The sequence below is a fragment of the Trichechus manatus genome, unplaced genomic scaffold (genome assembly GCF_000243295.1).
Source record: "Trichechus manatus latirostris isolate Lorelei unplaced genomic scaffold, TriManLat1.0 scaffold00015, whole genome shotgun sequence".
NCBI lineage: Eukaryota > Metazoa > Chordata > Mammalia > Sirenia > Trichechidae > Trichechus > Trichechus manatus.
The window spans coordinates 10,688,981-10,708,939 of NW_004443951.1; the positions used below are offsets into that span (position 1 = coordinate 10,688,981).

The following is a 19,959-nucleotide window of genomic DNA, read 5'->3' on the forward strand; positions in this document are numbered from 1 at the left end:
TTAAAGCACAGAACTTATGATCATCGAGCTGGATTTTAAGGAATTTATTAGAAGAAGAACTAGGGGGAAAGGGGAAATTAGGAGAGGAAATTTTTTTAATGTATTACCAGATTCAACGCTAACTTCTCCAAGTTTAAGATGTGCCTGTGCAGCATAAAGCTGAGCTTCTTTTGTTTCTTGCCTAAAAGAAGAAAAGTCGATCAGAAACCGTAACAGCAAGTGTTTAATCCTAACTATTTTCAACCACCAAGCTCCCAACCTGCGTCTAAAAGCATGAAGAGTTTTACCTTTTAAAAATGATCTTTGCTAAATCCAGCATATCCCAGGCAAGCTCTAGGTTCCCAATCTCCTCCTCTTCATTTTCTTGAAGAGACTAAAGTATATCCAAATTATTGGTATTAGGCAGAAGTATAAGAAAGGCCTCTTTAGATTATACAAACTTCAACATATAATTTACACACACACACACACACACACACTGTTCCCGTCAAGTTGATTTTGACTCACAGCAACCCTAAAGGACAGAGTAGAATTGCCCAAGACGGTTTCCAACATATAATTTAGTATGGTTTAAAAAAAAACACCTGATATAGGATCCAAATTTCAGACTTTCTCCTCTAAAAAGGTCCCTAAGAAGTTTCTATACTAAATTATCACCTTACCATCCACACATCAGTGAGATATAAATCTGCCCTATCAGACAAGACCCGCTGGGATGAAATGGATCTGTCCATTCTAGGCATAGTTTTATATATATAAATAAAGGATCCCCTATCTGTAACCAAGAAATAGCTATCTATAATATTCCCACCTAAACTAGTACTCACAGTCCTACAATAAGAAAGCAGATAATGGTACTAAATGAGTAAGAACTTACCTTATTTTCAAGAACTGAATCATTTGGCATTTCTTCGGCCTTGTCATTTTCTTTATCCTCCTCTTCTGAGCCTTCGGTTTCTGCAAGCAAAAATTCCTCAGTATTGAGAATACAAATAAGGATATTTTTTGACTAGTCAAGAGTCTGAATCAAACATCTGTCAATAGTCTGAGGTAGGGCAGACCAGACGCTAACCCAAGTCAGTTAACATTTGAACTGGATCAAGTCAGTGGTTAGTCTAATATAGATAGACTTAGAATGTGTATAATCTTATAGTCTATGGGTCAGACCTTCTGCAATCAAAAGGCTAAGTATTTCTCTTAATAAAGATCGATCTGAATCTTTTAGATCAAGCCAGACTGGCTACTGCCTCTTGTTCACTAAGTGAAAGCTCCTATGCATATAGCCGGAAAGCCAGATGCAAGTGGAGGCCTCCGCCAATGTTCCTGGTATCTTTAAACCACTCTTAACTGACAAAGCTGAGAAATACCAAAAGTACTCTCGTCCGCTCAGAGCAAGAATGCTCAAGAGGCTAGCTTTCCCACACAGTGCTGTGAAGAGACAAGCATAGTCCTACCAACTCTCACCAATGAGCATGCCACAGACTCCAGCCAGCTCCTAGCATGTACAGAATTTGAGTGAGCAGTACCCAAGTTATTTTACTCAGGTACCTTGTTAATGATTCCTTTTAAACTTGCAGCCATGTCAACACTATATTTCACCATACTGACATACACTCACAAGTCAAATGCCTGTAAGGACAGGCTGCTGATAAACAGCTCTGCACTTAATTGGTACACTCTCAGTGATAAGATAGCTTAAAATTTTAATCACTTTCATTTTAATGTCAAGTGATTAAAATGGGCTTTTTGTTAGTACAAACACTGCATGAATTTTTTTGAATGTGCCTACCTCTGGCATCTTTCATTAAGCATTTTTGACACCAGCAAAGGAGCTCAAATACTGTATCCTAACTATCTTTATGGGAATATAACCCGTTGCCGGCCAGTTGATTCTAACTCATAGCAACCCTACAGGACAGAGCAGAACTGCCCAATAGGGTTTCTAAGAAGCGGCTGGTGGATTCGAACTGCCGAACTTTTGGTTAGCAGCCAATCTCTCAACCACTGTGCCACCAGAGCCCCATATGGGAATATAAGTATGGCAGTTAGGCCTTGGGCCATGAAGCCAAGTTTAAGGACTTTTCCTGCCTACCAATACTGCTTTAAGATGGGGAAAAGGCAAAGACAACTAATTCCCATATGTTAAAAATCTTGAGACAAACTAGTAAGTCCTATAAGAGCTATTAACCTCTATAACAAACAAACCCCCTTTTATCAGGTGGCTCATTTTTCTTTTGCTGACTATGTAATTCAGTGCTTCTGAAATATAAACAGCTACCACCACACCATGTCATTATCTCTTCATGTCCAAATTCCAACAAGTGGTTTGCGGACAAAATGGGTAGTTTTATAGACCCTATCAATGAAGCCCACCCTCCAGAAGAGTGTGCAAGATGGCTGAGGTAGATATAGGTATTGTTATGGATTGAATCATGTCCCCCCAAAATGAGTCAACTTGGCTGGGCCATGATTCCCAGTACTGTGTGACTGCCCACCATTCTGTCATTTGATGTGATTTTCCTATGTGTTGTAAATCCTACCTCTATGATGTTAATGAGGCAGGATTAGAGGCAGTTATGTTAATGAGGTAGGACTTAATCTGCAAGATTAGGTTGTGTCTTAAGTCAATCTCTTTTGAGATATGAAAGACAGAAGCGAGCAGAGAGACAGGGGACCTCATTACCACCAGGCAAGTAGTGCCGGGAGCAGAGCGCGTCCTCTGGACCCAGGGTCCCTGTACTGAGAAGCTCCTAGACCAGGGGAAGACTGATGACAAGGACCATCCTCCAGAGCCGATAGAGAGAGAAAGCCTTTCCCTGGAGCTGGCACCCTGAATTCAGACTTCTCGCCTACTAGATTTTGAGACAATAAACTTCTACTGGTGGTATTTCTGTTATCGCAGCACTAGATAACTAAGACAGGTATTTCTTAGACTAAAAAAAAAAAAAAAAAAGTTTAACACTGGATCTTGCCAATTTGCAGGAAAAATTAAAGACAAAATATTCATTAAATCATAATTCTATATGCTTCTTAATTATCTGGTATCTAATCTGTTCCTACTCATTATATCAGAATGCTAGAAAATGACATCTAATTTGGCATAAAATATCTAACTGGAATTTTCCACCAGATATTTAAATTAAAATTCTTACAACGGTCTAAGAATACTGGTTTCTCCTGAGGAACCTGCACTACCTTCATGGAATGGTGAAGAGGGAGCTAGGTTATCAAGAAAGCCATTATTTTAAAACAGAACTTCCCAACCTGGTAACATATATCCAGGTATTAATGGGAATGCCCTGATGTCCTCAGTAAAGAAATATATTAAACCCAGTATTTCCCAGGCTTCTTTAAAAGTAGAATATTTTTGTGGTATACCTATTACAATTCTTTAGAAAAAGGGAACTACAGGTTGGCTGGGATAGTCCACCTGAGCGTGGCCATTCTTCATGCCCTAATTTTAGAATTTTGTTCATTTATCAATTACATCTAGTGTTGACAATAGCAAACAGCATGCAAATTATCTTTGTTAGAGCCCAACAGATCACAAAAACCCAAGGGGTGGTAGGAAATGGGGTTTTGATTTTTAAGTGAAGAAAAAATTACTTGCTAAATCTACAGAAAAAGATTTCTGCAGGCTGGTGTTCCATGTAAAGAATAATAAAACACAGAAAGTAACAGCCTGGCCTCTGGAGCCAAACTATCTGGGTAGCCCAGCCCTCCCTTTACTCGCCACGTAATCAGGGCAACTTAACCGCTTTCTGCGGTTACTTCATTTGTAAAATACGGAAAAAAGTACCTGATACACAACACAAAAAAATGTGACATGACTGACGATTTTATAAATGATCTTAAAAATGAGTAACCAGGAAATTTCTCATGCAAGGTAGGTAATGGGAGGGCATAAAAGCTGCCCTACTCAATGTGAGATCTAGGTTTGGATTCTAGAACTATGTCTTACTTTTTGACCTCAAAAAGTCACATAATCTCTAAGCCTCAATCTCATCTGTATAACCGGAATAATACTACCTATCACAGTGTTGTTTTGGAATCAGAAGCAATATATATGAGAGAGCTCTAACAATGTTACCTGTCATACAACTGAATAGTTTTTGAACAAACTGTGGGGAAATATGACATCTCAGCTTTTGCTTATCATTAAAGGTCCAACTTAGCCAGCCAGAGCTTATTACTTCTTGCTCATATGATTAAATCGAGACATAGGAGTTCAAAAAAAAAAAAAGAATTCACTTCTGTGCTTTTTCCATAAAGAATTGCTAAAAGCCTTATAATAAATAAGCATAATGGTGCTACCATTTAGCCAATTCACTTCTGGTTACCATGCTTGTGGTGGCTGGAGTTCAGGGACCTGCACACAGGTAGAAGGAAGGTTACCGAAATAAGCTGCAAATATTAATGATGGTTCTTTGAAAATCTAAAACTCAAGAGAACTCTTGAAGTAGTCTGGCAGTTATACAAAGTAATAACAATTAATGGGAATATACCTGTGGTTATTAATGCCAATGTTAGATGAACCTTATACAGTAGAATCCTCAAATGATAACACAAGTCAGACTTGCCAATTATAAAATTACTAACTGATGAAACTGAATCACAATAGGAACAACTGTACTATGCAAAGCATTCATAGTTTATAATGTTCTAAGTAATAAAAAATTCAGTTTAGCAGCCAAAGCAACCGTGAAATGAGGGGGGAAAGGAGCAAGATGGCTAATGTCTAAAGTTTTTTTGGTTTTAAAATTTTTTTTACGTTTTTTTTTTTTTTTGCTTTTTGAATTAATATGTATAAGCCTCTAAACATTTTTTGAAGACTAAGGGTAGACAGGGCATCAGAATTCTTTAAGTCTGCTGATAGAACATTCCAGGGTAAAGTGCCTCATTTAAATGGCATGCCTGCTTAAGTGTACCAATTCAGTGGATTCTACTGCTGTTCCTGCTTCCTAAAAAGCAGAAAAAAGGAACCATGTGAACAGTAAATTAAAAAATCCAGAGGCATGCAAGTGAACATCCATTCAGCATTCTCTGCCAGCCTCGCTCACTCTTTCCCTACTTCATACCCCTCATCCACCTTTTTCATCCCTCTTTATTGGCTAGTGTGGTGCAACAAGTTACTGATAGCTAGCCAAGTCTCAGAAATCACAGAGAAAGCCTATTTTGCAGTTAGTAAAAGCATTAGATTTTAAGCCAGCTAAGGACTTGCTGCTTTTGACTTAACTTTCTCAACTTATCAAAACCTTCTCTTAAACTATCCCCATTTTCACTTAACCCTTTCCTAATCCAAAGGCAGACGGAAAATCCTGAATGGAAGGCTGACTTTTACCCATGATTAGTGAGCCAAATCCAGAATGTACTCCACCCACTGCAGCTCTTGCATATATCCCGGTTACCTTCACCCTCTTTCATCTGTTCTTCTCTCTCTTGGGTCTCTTCATTAGCAGCTATCTTAAATTTGTCTTCAGGCGATTTCTCAGTAGCCCCCTGGGCTACCCTGGTCTCAACCCCATCTCCAGCTGCCTCAGACTCTTCTACAGACAGTTTAGTTTCCACCTGGCTAGGAACCAGCTCTGCCCTGACCTTCTCTACTCCTGAGCCATCTTTTGCTTCTGTTGGTCCTTCTGCAGACATCTGTGGTTTGAAAGGAGTCTGGTCTCCTGCAGCTGAAAGTCCACTGACTGCACCATCCTTTGGAGGAACTTTGACTTCCTGCCCAGGCTTCTCAGAGACTTCTGATCCAGCCTCTGCAGCCTCTGTTCCCACCTCTGGTGACTCCTCAGCAAGAGGCACTTCTTGCCCTACAAACTGCTCCTCAAGAACAACATTTCCTGGCTCATTTTCAGAGGTAGCTACCTGTTCATTTGGCTCTTCCCCACCCAAATCCAATGGCTTGACTGTCGGGTCTCCAGGCTCTGCTTCTACCTCCACTGCGGAGCCCTGCTCTTCTAGAGTCGCAACAGACTGTTCTTCTGAAGCTTCTTTAGGCTTTTCCTCCATGCTCACAATTACCTCTCCCTGCTTCTCCTGACCTCCTTTTTCTCTGTGCTCTTCTTCCTGGATGTGTGTTCCAGGTACTGATTTTCCTTCCTCAGCATCTGGTGCTTCCTGTTCTGGCTTCTCAGAAGTGACCTCTGCTTCATTCAGTCCTGGTGCTGCCACTCCTTTTGCCTCTTTGGTGATGTCAGTTAACTGATCTGGGGTTGCCCGTAGCTCCTCTGTAGGCTCACTTAAATCCATATCTTCTCTTCCACTCTTCTCTGTTTCAGTCTCTTGTTCTTTATCAGTTTCAGGCTTTACCAAAGATTTGTCTTCTGTTTTTTTGGCTGCTTCTTTTTCTCCCATCGCGTCATAAACCTGTTCTCTCAACTCTTCCCTTGCTTCCTCTACATGGTTAAAGAACATGAAGCATAAACATGTCTTCGAGTTTAATGATAAAGGCATAAATGGAAACTAAAAATACATTCCCTTTAAGCCCTCAAACAGCCTGGCTTGTTAAGATTTAGCAGATGGCTTAAATATTATCTGCCCCCTTGAGAAAGCAAAAAGAAGAGTACCAGCTAGCAGAGCAACTTATTAAAAAAAACACACACAAATTCCTTAAATGAGATAGTTTTACTTGAGCATTCTGAGTATCAATTAGGTAAGAAATGCCAAGCTTTTCCTTTTCCTCTAAACATTACAGACCCCCACGTGATACGTAAATCTCTAATAGCCAAACTCAGCATAAAAATTAACATTTAACTTTCTTAGACACTAAAATGTAAAAGGTCTCTATAAATATTGCTATTAAAACAACTGAACTACATGGACTTAAAAAATTTGCATCAGAAAAATATTTAAGGTTGTAGTGATATTTGGAACATCAATTTAAATTAACCAGATTTGTCTGAGAAAATAAACTGTCCTCTTACAAAAACTCACTGTCAGTTTCAGTAGTTGACTGACCCCCACTGCGATCTCTACCAGACGCAGGTGTCATCACAGGCATCTTGGGAGAGACCATCCAAGGCAAGGAGAGCCCTATTTCCATCACTTGTACACAAGCAGTATATGTCGCATCCCTTGAATGCCACATGCAACTCCACGTACCATCTATGTTATCATTATTTTCTACCAAAGATTCGTCTTCTGTTTTGCCTCCTTCCTCCTCTTCCACATGCACACCTTCCAGGGCATTTCCCAACACACCATTCTCCATTCTAGGAGAACAAAAGAAGAAAACAACAAAGGTATGATAGAAACAATTTTTCATTAAGACAGAAATTGTAAATTTATGGAGCAGTAGAATAGGAAGCAAATGCAGGAAATATAAACTGTTTAAGTACTCATGGGAGAAAAGCAATGATCAAAAGAGCACTGAAAGAAACAAGCATATCCCTTCCCTTATCCAGCCACATGAAAACCACTGATGACTCTTACCAAATCAACAAGCCCCGCATGTATTCACTTTACAATAGGGCTATATTTTCCCAACTTTTTATCTACACACACTTTTCTATATAGCCAATAACATTCTGGGAAAATTCTTATGGCTCCATAAGATTTACAAGATTACAAAATTTACTAGAACAGAGATTAAATAGATGACTGATTATTTATAGCTTGTGTGCCCTCAATATAGTTTATTCTGGTTAGTAGATTATGGTGGAAAATATCCAACAATTTTCTACTAGTAAGACTATGAGTTTTATTTGCTAGATATTCTCACATAGTACACTGAAATTGTCCTTCATTCAGTCCTTGTTAAAGGTGATTATTTTATAAGCTAGCTGAGACTGCTTTTAAAGATTCTATGTTGGGCTTTACTCAATGGACCATTCACTAGTGGAAAGATCTTCCCTTCTAAAGACCCCAAAAGTCAAAACTTAAATATAACTTTACTCTTTGCATCAAGAGCTACTCACAACAATTTCACGATTCTTCAAAACCCCCTTAGTAAAACCAGGCTTACATAGCTCATGTAGGAGCCCTGGTGGCTCAGTGGTTAAAGTGCTTGGCTGATAACCGAAAGGTTGGTGGTTCGAACCCACTAGCCTTGGAAACCCAATGGGACAGTTCTACTCTATCCTATAGGGTCACTATGAGTCAGAATCTACTCGATGGCAGTGGGTTTTGGTTAGCTCATGTGAAATCTCAAAACTAGTACATCTTAGCATAAAACTTAAGTTTTCTAAGAGACCATCAAGGTGATACACATGGAAACCCTGGTGGCGTAGTGGTTAAGAGTTCAGCTGCTAACCAAAAGGTCAGCAGTTTGAATCTACCAGGTGCTCCTGGGAAACCCCATGGGGAAGTTCTACTCTGTCCTATAGGGTCACTATGAGTCGGAATGGACTTGACAGCACCGGGTTTGGTTTGGTTTGGGTCAAGGTGATACACAACATCCTACCTATAAACTGAGCCTTCAAAGACATACCTTGCCAACTCCAGAAGCGATTTCCCATAGAAAAAGAAGGCTTCTCCACATTCATTAGCTGTTTCTCCATACTTTTTACCTCTACAAAGAGAACAAACATCTAAGATCTGAATTAACATCTAATCTAAAACATTTATTTCCAGTTCTTTAATTAGAAAATGACACTTCTATTAAAACAATCCTTCTATGAAACCAATATTCCCTCTGGCTTTCATGTCAAGGTCAAAGGGACTTTTAGAAACAATGCAAAGTTGATGTTGCATGTTCTTCATCTATTTACGATATATATTCTAAATAACACCAATTCGCCAGAGTTAGTATATACTCTAACAGCCAACTACACTAAAATAGGCATTCTTCCTGCTAGAAGATCAGGGAGGGGAGGTGTCAGTGTGGGCCAGAATAGAGGACCTTTGACTGGACTCTAGAGGATAAGTAAGGTCTGTGGAAAGGCAGCACAATATACGGTTAAGAGCATGATCTCTGGAACCAGACTGCCTGAGTTCAAACCCCACCTCTGCCACTTAACTAGCTGTATAACCTTAAATATGTTACTTAACTGCACAGTGCCTTAGTTTCCACATCTGTAAAATAGAAATTAATAATTGTTCAAAGAGCTTTTGTAAGAACTAAATGAGTTAATGTATGTAACAACATTTAAAGCAGAGTCTAGAAATGCAATAAGCACCATATATAAGTTTTAGCCATTAACGCCTAGATAGGCAAGAGGGAGGGAAGAAATTACACAAGTGTGATAAATGGGAAGGAAGAGGTAGCTCTCTAGGTAGAGAAAGGAGACCAGCTTTCAGAGTGAAGAACTGGCAAAAGTCATGCAAAGTCAAGTACTAGTTGCCTAAGAATATAGTAAGAATCACTTACAGAAATTAAGCAGGAAGAATCATGATGACGGTCATGTTTTTAAGGATAGTTACTAGATTAGAATACCGCTTCTCAAATTTTCCTCCTACATACCATAAATGGCAAGACAATGAAAATACTGACCTTTCCAGATATCTGGGAGGAGTAGCCTAGGAAGTGTTCTCATCCCCTTAGATACATTTTACATTCTAGAATAACCATGTGCTTTAATATAAAAATGCTGTAAGTACTTAGCCTCAGGTAAAATTTGAGCTCCACCCCTAGCACACCAGAGACTCAGTTTATGAAGTCCAGGTGTAAGAGGCAAGGAAGAGACAAGAAATTACTGTAGATACTCAGAAATAAGATTATGTTCTGGAGATTAGGAAAAGGAGTTGGGTTGGAAAAAGAATGAACTGATATGACCCTGACTGAACAGAAGGAATGAAGACGCCAGAGGCTTTTAATCATAGTGAGCCCTAAGCCTGAAAACCATAAATGTTTCATTAAAAGCACTTATTTATAAGGAAATTTCTTTAACTGTATATAATGAAATCAGTTAATTAGGAAACATGACTGACCATCAATTGTTATTGGTAATAAAACTAGCTCAAATCATAGGGGAAAGGTAAAGAAATCACTTTTATGCCTTTGAGGCACTAAAGCTACCTGCTGCCCCAAAATACAGGTAATGTGTGGCCTCCTGGTGGTAGCTTGCCAACTTCCAAAGCAGTGGCAACAACAGATCAAAGGTGCTAAGAATGTATGAAAAATTATGTGCTAATATAATACCATTAGCAATAGTGTGACCAATCATCACAGCCTGCTTGGGACTGAGGGGCTTCCCAGGATACTCCCAGTGATAAAATCAGGACAAACTCAAATTAGTGGCGATTAGGGGGAAAATTACCTTAGAAAAATCAAAGGCTGAAATTGCTCAGTGATACTGAGATTTCAGGTACAGTAACAAGAATAAACTCCTACATGAAAAACAATCCAATCTTTTAAAACTCTTGCTCTTCATTCTTTTTCATCATAAAACAACTTTTTATAATTCAAGGCTTATTAAGAACTTAATATCATATCATAGAAAAACACACAATACTTACAAAAGACTAGCAGCTTCCTGGAATGCATTGACAGCTGCTGGAATATCCCCCATCACCAGATGTTTCTGTCCTAAACCCAGTAGTTTCTTAGCTTCACTATCCACATCCAAACTGCAAGAAAAAGAATTTTGTGAAGTGTCAAACCCTGTTTAATCAACATTTTTTGAACACTTACTACACTTAAACCATAATACTTAGTTTCTCTTTTTAACTCTTTGGACTACTCCGTCAAGGCCAAGCAAACTCACACTTAACTTATCACTGCAAAACCAAGAAAAATCTCAAAGGCAACATTCTCAGAAGCTTGACTAGAATATTTTCTCTTAAAGGATTATTTGCTCACAAGGCCTATATTGTATGTACTGTAAATATTTGTTAATTAAGCAACAAAAAGGGAACCATGAATTCATATAGCAAGTTGTACTGGATAAAAGGAAAACTGAATCAAGAAAACCTGTGGGAGTAGTTACATGAGGCAGGAAAAAGTAATGGGGAAAGAGAGAACCATTGTTTAGGGGGCACCGAGCATGTTAAGGGTGATGAAAAAATTTGGAAATAGTGGGGATGGCTGCACAACATGATGAATGTACTTACTGTCACTGAATTATACATGTAAAAAACCTTGAAATGGCAAATGTTTCGTTATGTTTCATATTTATACAAACACGTCTACCACAAGAAAACAAGAGAAACATTAGGGTAAATACGACAAGAGCCAGTGATTTCAAGATCGAGACAATGTAGTCTTAGTATCAAAGGCAAATACATCAAATGGAACAGATTAGAATAAAAAACTTGTATGGTCAATATAAATTTCAACAAAGATGCCAAAGCAATTCAAAGGGGAAAGGATAATCTTTTCAACAAATGGTACTGGAGTAATTAGATATCCAGATGCAAAAAAAGTCCTACAAGATATGCTAAAGGGAGTCCTTCAGGCGGAAAACACACTAGAGATGGCAACTCAAAGAAATAAAGATCACTGGGAAAGGTAACTACGTAGTTAAATATATAAGTTAATATTCAACAGTGACATCAGGCAAGATGGCTAAGTATGATGCTCTAGAGGTCGCTAACTTTACCAAAACAACAATTGTATTGGGAAGAACAACTGGAATCAACCCTTTTGGACCTCTAGAACCTGATCTGACACTTACATTAACCAGGGGAATGCTTGATAAAGGGAAACCAACCTAGATAAGCCACATGTGCTAACTGGCTACCATCCTTCGTTCCTCAGCCCAGCCATATCCCTAGAGCAGCTGGCTGGTGCCTGGGTGGGCAGTGGGGACCGTGTCTTCTAAGGATTTGGGGATGCAGTTTGCATAGTTGGGTTGGTCTGAAAACTGGTGCAGACAGTTGCCATGGTTTTGGCCCTATTGCAGCGGCAGTTTCACCTGGCGGTGGCAGCTTGAAAAGCCAGTACCTTTATCTTTAAAATACATATATATGATTATGGTAAACATACACAATTACATTGTTAAAAATATATTAAACATTTACATCTAAGACACAACTATTGCTCTCTACTCGTCTGGAACAAAAGAGAAAGAAAATACTGGTTCACTAATTTACACAAATCTTTCATGTTGACAGATCTCCTTATAACAAAAAAAAACACATTAAAATCACCAATTTCATCAGAATGGAACACTGTCAAGCTCACAGTGGTCAACGCAACTTTTCAAAAATCTTAACTTTTGCTTAAAAGCTCAAATTTGATCACTGGCAACAGGTACTATCAGTTATTCTTAAAATGACAAGCTCATTTTACTCAATTTGGAGAAAATTTCTGTCAAATACTCAAGTCTGAACAACTACAGTTTGGTGGTCATTCTTCTAAGTAAACTTAAAGTTCCATGAAAAAAGTGGCTATTTCAACTCTTAACTCAATCGCACAACTGCTTTTCCTCAAGACAACCATCATACCTAATTCAGCATACAGAAGTACTTAATCCATACTTTCCATTTTGTCACTGTAATGTGGTAACAGTAGTGGTAACGTCAGAATCTTTAACTTCTGTGGGGATTATGAGAATCAAAATCATCAGCCCGAAACTGATTCCTATGAGGTGGAGGTCAGACATACTTACCTCTACTTTCCAACTTCTTTACCATTTCCAACACCAACCGCCACCCTGCCATCCACAGCACTCTACTTCTCTGCTGAGTTCAATAATTCATTGCAGTAGCCACAGAGAACTCACAGACCATACTTACAGTTAAACAGTTTTAAGAAAGTAATGGAGTAAGAACTCAGGATGATCAGGATCAACAGGCTACAACTCAGGATCAGGACACGTGTAAGCACAATTTGGAAGCAATCTCCACCCCCTAAGGTGGAGAGTACATCTCTTTCAAAGTGGAGAGCACATCCCTCCCTTCTTCAGTGCAGGACAGCTCTCTCAGCTCCTCTCAGGTGGACAAGTAAGCAGGCCCTTCTCTCTGCTGTGCATGCCCCCTCTCAGCCGTGTGGTCTTCCTCTCAGCCCCCTCAGGACAGGCCTCTTGGCCCTGTATGCCCCCCTCAGTCATGCAGACCTCTCTGACTTCAGCCTCCCTGCTGCTAACTGACCCAGCTGATAGCCAGTGTAGCAGCTTTATTCAGTTGTCTTGCATTCCTAGCAGCAAGTTTCTGCCTTCACCAGCTCTGCTGCATGGCTCCTTCCGGGTCTGTTGCCACCAGCTCTGCCATAAGACCTCTTCCAAGCCTCTCGCTGTCTTCAGTGTTAGAGCCCTTGACCTGTGTTACACCTCTTTTAGGAGCTTCCTCACCTCCTCTCTCTCTTGAATCTTCTCTCTTCTTGCCTCTCCTGCCTTTCTGAAACCTCTATGGGAATGGCTGCTTATACAGTAAAACCTGTGAAAGTCGGACTCTGTGTTTTGTGGAAACCTGTCAGAGAAGGAAAACTCAAATATTTTCCACTAAAATGAACGATAGAAAAGTGGTAAAGACTTGCAACCTGTCAAAGGCAGAAAACTTGCAAGGCCCAGAAAAACAAGGCAGTCCCATCTGGTTCTGGCTCTCACAGGTTTCACTATGTAAGCAAATTCCTTGTCAATTTCAAGGCATGGCCTTCCCCCTAGTACGGCCACTAATGGACCAATCCCCTCAGTAGGCTAGTCACTTCATTTGCATAGCAAACTGTCCAATCACCTTGTAGGGTATAGTCACTTCATTTGCATGACCTATTGACCAATCCCTGCAAGGTATGTAAAATAAATTACAGGGCAGGCAGCAGCCCAGGAACAGCAAAAAGTATCAAACAATCAAGCTATTTACAACTTATCAAGGAAATGTCAATCAACCTGGACAAAGGTAACAAACCCTCTGGGATAGAAAACTAGGGTAAAGGTAACTCCTCAGGGATTAGGGGAAAAATCTCTCAAGTTTTCTCAAAGAACCAAGGCAAAAGGCCACATAAAGGAACTCATTTCACCACAGTCACACAGAATATTAAAAAGCCACGTAGTCAAGGCATGAGAATAAACTGCTTCATCAGAGACATTCCTAAGTAAGTCTGGTGATTTTTTGACTGTGGGTGAGTGGTAGAACACATACTAACACATACTAGCACTGTTTGGTGCTACTGTCTTGATTTATGGTAAGAGGGCAGCAGGTTTCCCAACCATTGGTTTTGTACCATTATTTTCAATGTCAACACGGTGACAGAAACAAATAGTCTTTATTATTAAGAAAATCTTTCGAACTCACAAAACTTCTGACAGGGTCTCAAGGACCCCAAGGATATCCAAACAACACTTTAAGAACTGCTGAGTAAGCAGGAACAGACATCCCAAAGGGGAGACTATATGGGTACAGATTTATGTTGGGGATGTTGTAAAATTTCTCTTCCTATTATTTATTTCACTGAACTAAAACAAAGTAAAATCATCAAGTAAGACCAACAGGAGAGATAGTGTTAAATGTTTTATAAGAAAATGTTACGAAAAAGTTGCACAGCAGAACAGGAAAATGACTTGACCAGGGAATGTGGTAAGACTGCTATGCAGTACTAAAAACTCACTCGATGGTAGTGGATGTGAATTTATAATGAAATTAGTCATACTTTTTCCAACTATCCTTCATGTTCCTTTCAGAATCTACGCTTCTCTAAAAATAATTGTTTATAATATTGATAACTACATAACAACGCTGTGTTGTGAGGATCAGGTAGCCTACCTACCTTTATGCCTTATACTGAGTCCAGAAACTTAAATACTATAGTATACTCTATCAGTAACCTTCTAAAATAGACTAGGTGTAACTTTGAGATATACCAAAGTGTATCTGTGTAGGACCAATCTAGAGTAGTACTTATTGCACTCAAAAACAAGACTGACTCAAATCATTAGATATATTATTTCTAGAGGATATATTTTAAATAATCAAGATGATAAGGGAATTTAAGACTACATCATGAAAAACATCCAAACAAAACAAAACAAAACTTAAGGACACTTAGAAAACAGATGAAGGAAACTATGCAGAAGGATTAAACAGAATCTGGAACAATGATTTTCAACCCAAGTGAGCTTAAGAATCATAAAGAAGCTTTTCCAAAACACACAAACCTGAACCATACCTCAAACTTAAAAAACAGAATCTATAATCGTCCTGTTGGAAGAGCTTTTTACTTATCGTTATGCTTACCTCTAGTTAAGAACCATATGGTCACACCAAGATGGAGAAGTTACGAGGAAACAGATGTGGGCTTGATATAAAACTTAATAACTAGAATAGTTACAAAATTGAAAATGGTAGCCTTACAAAATAGAGATCCAAATGAGAAGTATACAAAGATAGGATGGGTAAACATTTGTCAGGCATGTGGTATACTCATCAAGCAGCAAAACTAGATAACTTTCAATTCTAATTAAATGCAAAAAAGAAAACCCTGAACAGGTTGTTATCAGGTTTCTACACGTTAAATTACAGACAAGTACCTTTATGTCCAGTTTATTTATTATCTATTAAAAATAATGAAACTAATAGTTCTCAACTTATACAGTTAATTTATGTTTCAGATATGAATCTAATTGTTCCATGTAAACAAGCTTACCTCTCCACTTTATCTGCAGAGGTAGAAGGAGCTGGAGCATCTTCCTCAATTCTATAATGAAAATTGAAGGGAAAAAAGAGAAGAAAAAAAAAAAAGTCAAAATATATTTTACACCTAGAAAATAAATAAATATATAAAGCCATTTTAAAAAGCTACCATTTCCTAACACCCAATACAGCCCAAGTATGATTAAGATTTTATTTATATTATCAAGTTTACCCTTACTTATTCAAATATCTGTTAAACATACATTTGTTGGATACAAGGTATATTAATGAACAAGACATTCACATTCTAGCTTTCTGCATTTATGATCAGATGGAAAAGAATTAAGTATATTTCCTATAATGCAATCTTACATTCTGCAAAACTGTTTACTACAAGATTTATATTTATCAAAATTTTTTAAATGAAATGAGAGAGTTCCCCTGAACATTCACTTTTTAAAGTTCCTAATAAACATCTTTGACACATTTCAGAGCTGTGTCTACTGAATGGGTCTAGAAATAATGATCAGCCCAGAAGCAATGAGCACCCCCAGCAATGAGACTATGCTGTTGAAAATTCATTTCCCTCTCAAAATGGCAGAATAGGATACTATAGATGTCGGTCCCTCTACCAAAACAACAACTGGAAAGAGTAATTGGAATAAACTGTTTTGAAGCCTGATCTAACACTTAAATCAACCAGGGGAGTGCTTGATTAAAAAAGGCTGCTTATCTTTTCCAGATGAAGCTCATGTGCAAAATCCACTAACATCCTGCATTCCTCAGCCCCAGGCAGTAGTGGGATAGTTTCGCCATTCCTAGAGTGGCTGTCTGGTTGCACTGTTTGCATAGTTGGTTAAGCCTGATAGTGCCCTGAGGGACCAGTTCAGATACTGCCATGGTTTTGGCCCTCTGGCTATGGCCCTCTTGCATCAGCAGCTTTAAGGTCCTATGCACCTTTGGATGTGTGTATGAAAAATGGAACTCAGTGACCACATATAACTGGAGTATACACTCTGCAAATATAGTTTGGGAAAAGTCACTAAACAGATGACTGAAGCTTTCATCAAGTAACAATGGCAATTCCTGAGTGGGAAATCAGATTTTCAGAGTTACCACACTATATCCAGAATGACGAGTTCTCAACAACAACAAAATTACAAAACATACAAAGAAACAGAGAAGTATGGCCCATGCACACACGCACACAAATTGACAGAAACAATCCCTGAGGAAGCCCACCATACACTGGAATTACTAGTCAAAGATGTTAAATCAACTATCTTAAATATGCTTAATGAGATAAAGGGAACCATGGACGAAGAACTACAGGAAATTAAGAAAACACATGAACAAAATGAAAACATCATTTAAATGATAAAAAGGAATCAAACAGAAAATTCTGGGGCTAAAAAGCACAGTAAGTGAAATGAAAAATTCACAAGAGTTTCAACAGAAAATTACAGCAGGTAGAAGAAAGGATCAGTGAACTTGAATATAAAACGATCAAAATTATTGTCCAAAAAGCAGAAAGAATAATGACGAGAAATGAACAGAGACTGAAAGACCTGTAGGACACCACCAACCATACCAACATATGCATCAGAGTCTCAGAGGAAAAAAAGAAAAAGGGTTTAAAAATAATAATGGCCAAAAACATCCCGAGTCTGATGAACTCCAAGCAGAATAAACTCAGAAGGATCCACACAGACATATAGATAAATTGTCAACACCCAAAGACAGAATCTTGAGACTAGCAAGAAGCAATGCAACATGTACAAGGGATCCTCAATTAGATTAACAGTTGATTTGTCATCAGAAACCATAAAGGCCAGAAGAAAGTAGGATGACATTTTTAAAGTACTAAAAAGGGGGGAAAATTGTCAACCAAAAATTCTGTATCTGGCAAAACTCTCCTTCAAAAATGAAGGAGAATTAAAGACTCCCAGATAAACAACAGCTGAGAGTTCATTACCAGTAGACCTGCCCTACAAGAAATATTAAAGGGTATCCTTAAGGCTGAAATAAAACACACAAGACAGTAACTTGAAGTCACAAGAAATAAAGAACACCAGTAAAGATATAAGCCAGTATTACTGTATTTTTGGTTCGTAACTCCTTTTTTAATATATGATTTAAAAGACAAATGCATAAAACAGCTATTATGAAGCTATGTCAATGTCAATGGATACATAATGTATTACAAACATAATTTGTGACAATAATATAAAGAGGGATGAAAATGTATAGGGGCAGTGTATGTAGAAGTCCCTGGATGGTGCCAACAATTGACGTGCTTTGCTGCTAACCAAAAGTTTGTGTCTAAGCCACCAGAAGAAAGGAAATAATAAAGATCAGAGTAGATATAAATAAAATAGAGAATAGAAAAACAATAGCAAGAATCAACAAAACCAAGTTGGTTCTTTGAAAGAATCAACAAAAGTGACAAATCACTGGCCAGACTGACAAAAGAAAAACAGGAGAGGATGCAAGTAACCTAAATAAGAAATGAAATGGGGGACATTATAACAGACCCAACTGAAATAAAAAGGATGATAACAGAGTATTATGAAAAACTATACTAGAACAAATTTGAAAACCTAGAGGAAATGGATAAATTTCTAGAAACACACTACCTACACAAACTATCATAAAGTAATGTTGAAAATCTGAACAGACACATAACAAGAAACTGAAAAGGTAATAAAAAAAAACCCAACCAAAAAAAAGCCCTGGCCCAGATGGCTTCACTGGAGAATTCTACCAAATATTCAGAGAAGAGCTTATACCAGTACTACTCAAACTATTTCAGAACACAGAAAAAGAAGTGACACTTCCAATTCATTCTATAAAGCCAGCATACCCCTAATACCAAAACTTGGCAAAGACGCCACACAAAAAAAAGAAAATTACAGACCAATATCTCTCATGAATATAGATGCAAAAATTCTCAACAAAATTCTAGCCAACAGAATTCAGCATCAAATCAAAAAAATAATACACCACGACCAAGTAGGATTCATACTAGGTATGCAAGGATGGTTCAACATTAGAAAATCAATCATCGTAACCCACCACATAAATAAAAGGAAAGAATCACATGATCATCTCAACTGATGCAGAAAAGGCATTCGACAAAGTCCAACACCCATTCCTGATAAAAACTCTCAATAAAATAGGTATAGAAGGGAAATTTCTCAACGAAAAAGTTTGTGTCCATCCAAAGGCGCCTCGAAAGAAAGGCCTGGCAATCTGCTTCTTAAAAGTCAGCCACTGAAAACTCTATGGAGCACAGTTTCACTCTGACACACATGTGGTCGCCAATTCGACAGCAACTGATAGTGGCAGAGTATATGTATACCACTGCAACTAAGTTGGCATTATTCAAACTAGGTTATTATACATTAAGATAGTAAGTGTAAGTCATGGTAACCACAAAGAAAAAAAATCTAAAAAATATACATGAAAGGAGAAGAGACTCAAAACAGTTCACTACTACAAAAAAATCAACTAAACACAAACGGCAAATATATATATATATACACATGCATATACATATATACACACAAACACACACACACATAAAAATGGCAGCAGTCCTTCCTTATCAGTAATTATCTTAAAATGTAAGTGGTTAAACGCTCCAATCAAAGGCAGGGAGTGGCAGAATGCATGAAAAAACATGATCTATCTATATGTTATCTATAGGAAACTTACTTTAGTCAACAAGAAACAAACTTTGTTGAAAGTAAAAGGATAGAAAAAGATTCCATGCAAATTGTAACCAAAAAAGAGCTGGGTTGGCTATATTATCATACAAAATAGACTTTAAATTAAAACATATTACAGGAGACAAACGACATTATATATTGACAAAAAGTTCCACCTAGTAAGAAAATTATAAACATTATAAACATTATATATTATGAATAATTATAAACATATATATGCATCTAACAACAAAGCGCCAAAATGTACGAAACAAAAATGAACAGAATTGAAAAGAAAAAGTTTTATACAGTTGGGGACTTCAATGTCCCACTTTCAATGTATAGAATAATGATAAAAAAGATCAATAAGGAAGGAGAGAAAAATGAACGCTATAAACCAATTAGACTTAACAGACATATACAGAACACTCCACCCATCAATAGAATACATATTCTTCTCAAGTCCACATGGAACACTCTCCAGGATAAGCTATGTTAGGCCACAAAACAAGTCTTAATAAGGAGTTCCGGCAAAATGGCGCTCTAGGCAGAAGCACCACGCCGTCCCTCCACAGCAAAGATCCGAAAAACTAAGCCAGAGTACAATCCTGAAACCCTAAAACATCAAATGAAGAGATAAAGAACTCAGCCAAGCACCAAATGGAGTGAGAAAACCGACAAAGAACGGAGAACGAGGAGAGATTCACGCAGAGGTCCCCTACCAGCTAACGCAGCATGGATCTGCCATCTTGGACTCCTATTGGAGACCAGCAAATGGGGGTACGAGAAAGCAGCCTCACGG

At 38.1% G+C, this 19,959-nt stretch overlaps 1 protein-coding gene across 2 annotated transcripts in view; it reads right to left on the reverse strand.

The window, feature by feature from the left end:
• NASP (nuclear autoantigenic sperm protein) overlaps positions 1–19,959 on the reverse strand; it is a 70,010-nt gene that overhangs the window by 5,452 nt on the left and 44,599 nt on the right. The window contains exons 2-9 of one of the 2 annotated variants that reach the window (XM_012554280.2): positions 15,461–15,511; positions 10,399–10,509; positions 8,432–8,512; positions 7,105–7,214; positions 5,409–6,398; positions 878–957; positions 288–373; positions 108–181 (exon numbers count right to left, since the gene is read on the reverse strand). In XM_012554280.2, the coding sequence (XP_012409734.1) occupies positions 108–181; positions 288–373; positions 878–957; positions 5,409–6,398; positions 7,105–7,214; positions 8,432–8,512; positions 10,399–10,509; positions 15,461–15,511 (1,583 nt within the window). The remainder of the gene's footprint in view (positions 1–107; positions 182–287; positions 374–877; positions 958–5,408; positions 6,399–7,104; positions 7,215–8,431; positions 8,513–10,398; positions 10,510–15,460; positions 15,512–19,959) is intronic. The other variant, XM_023727122.1, reaches the window with a different exon arrangement.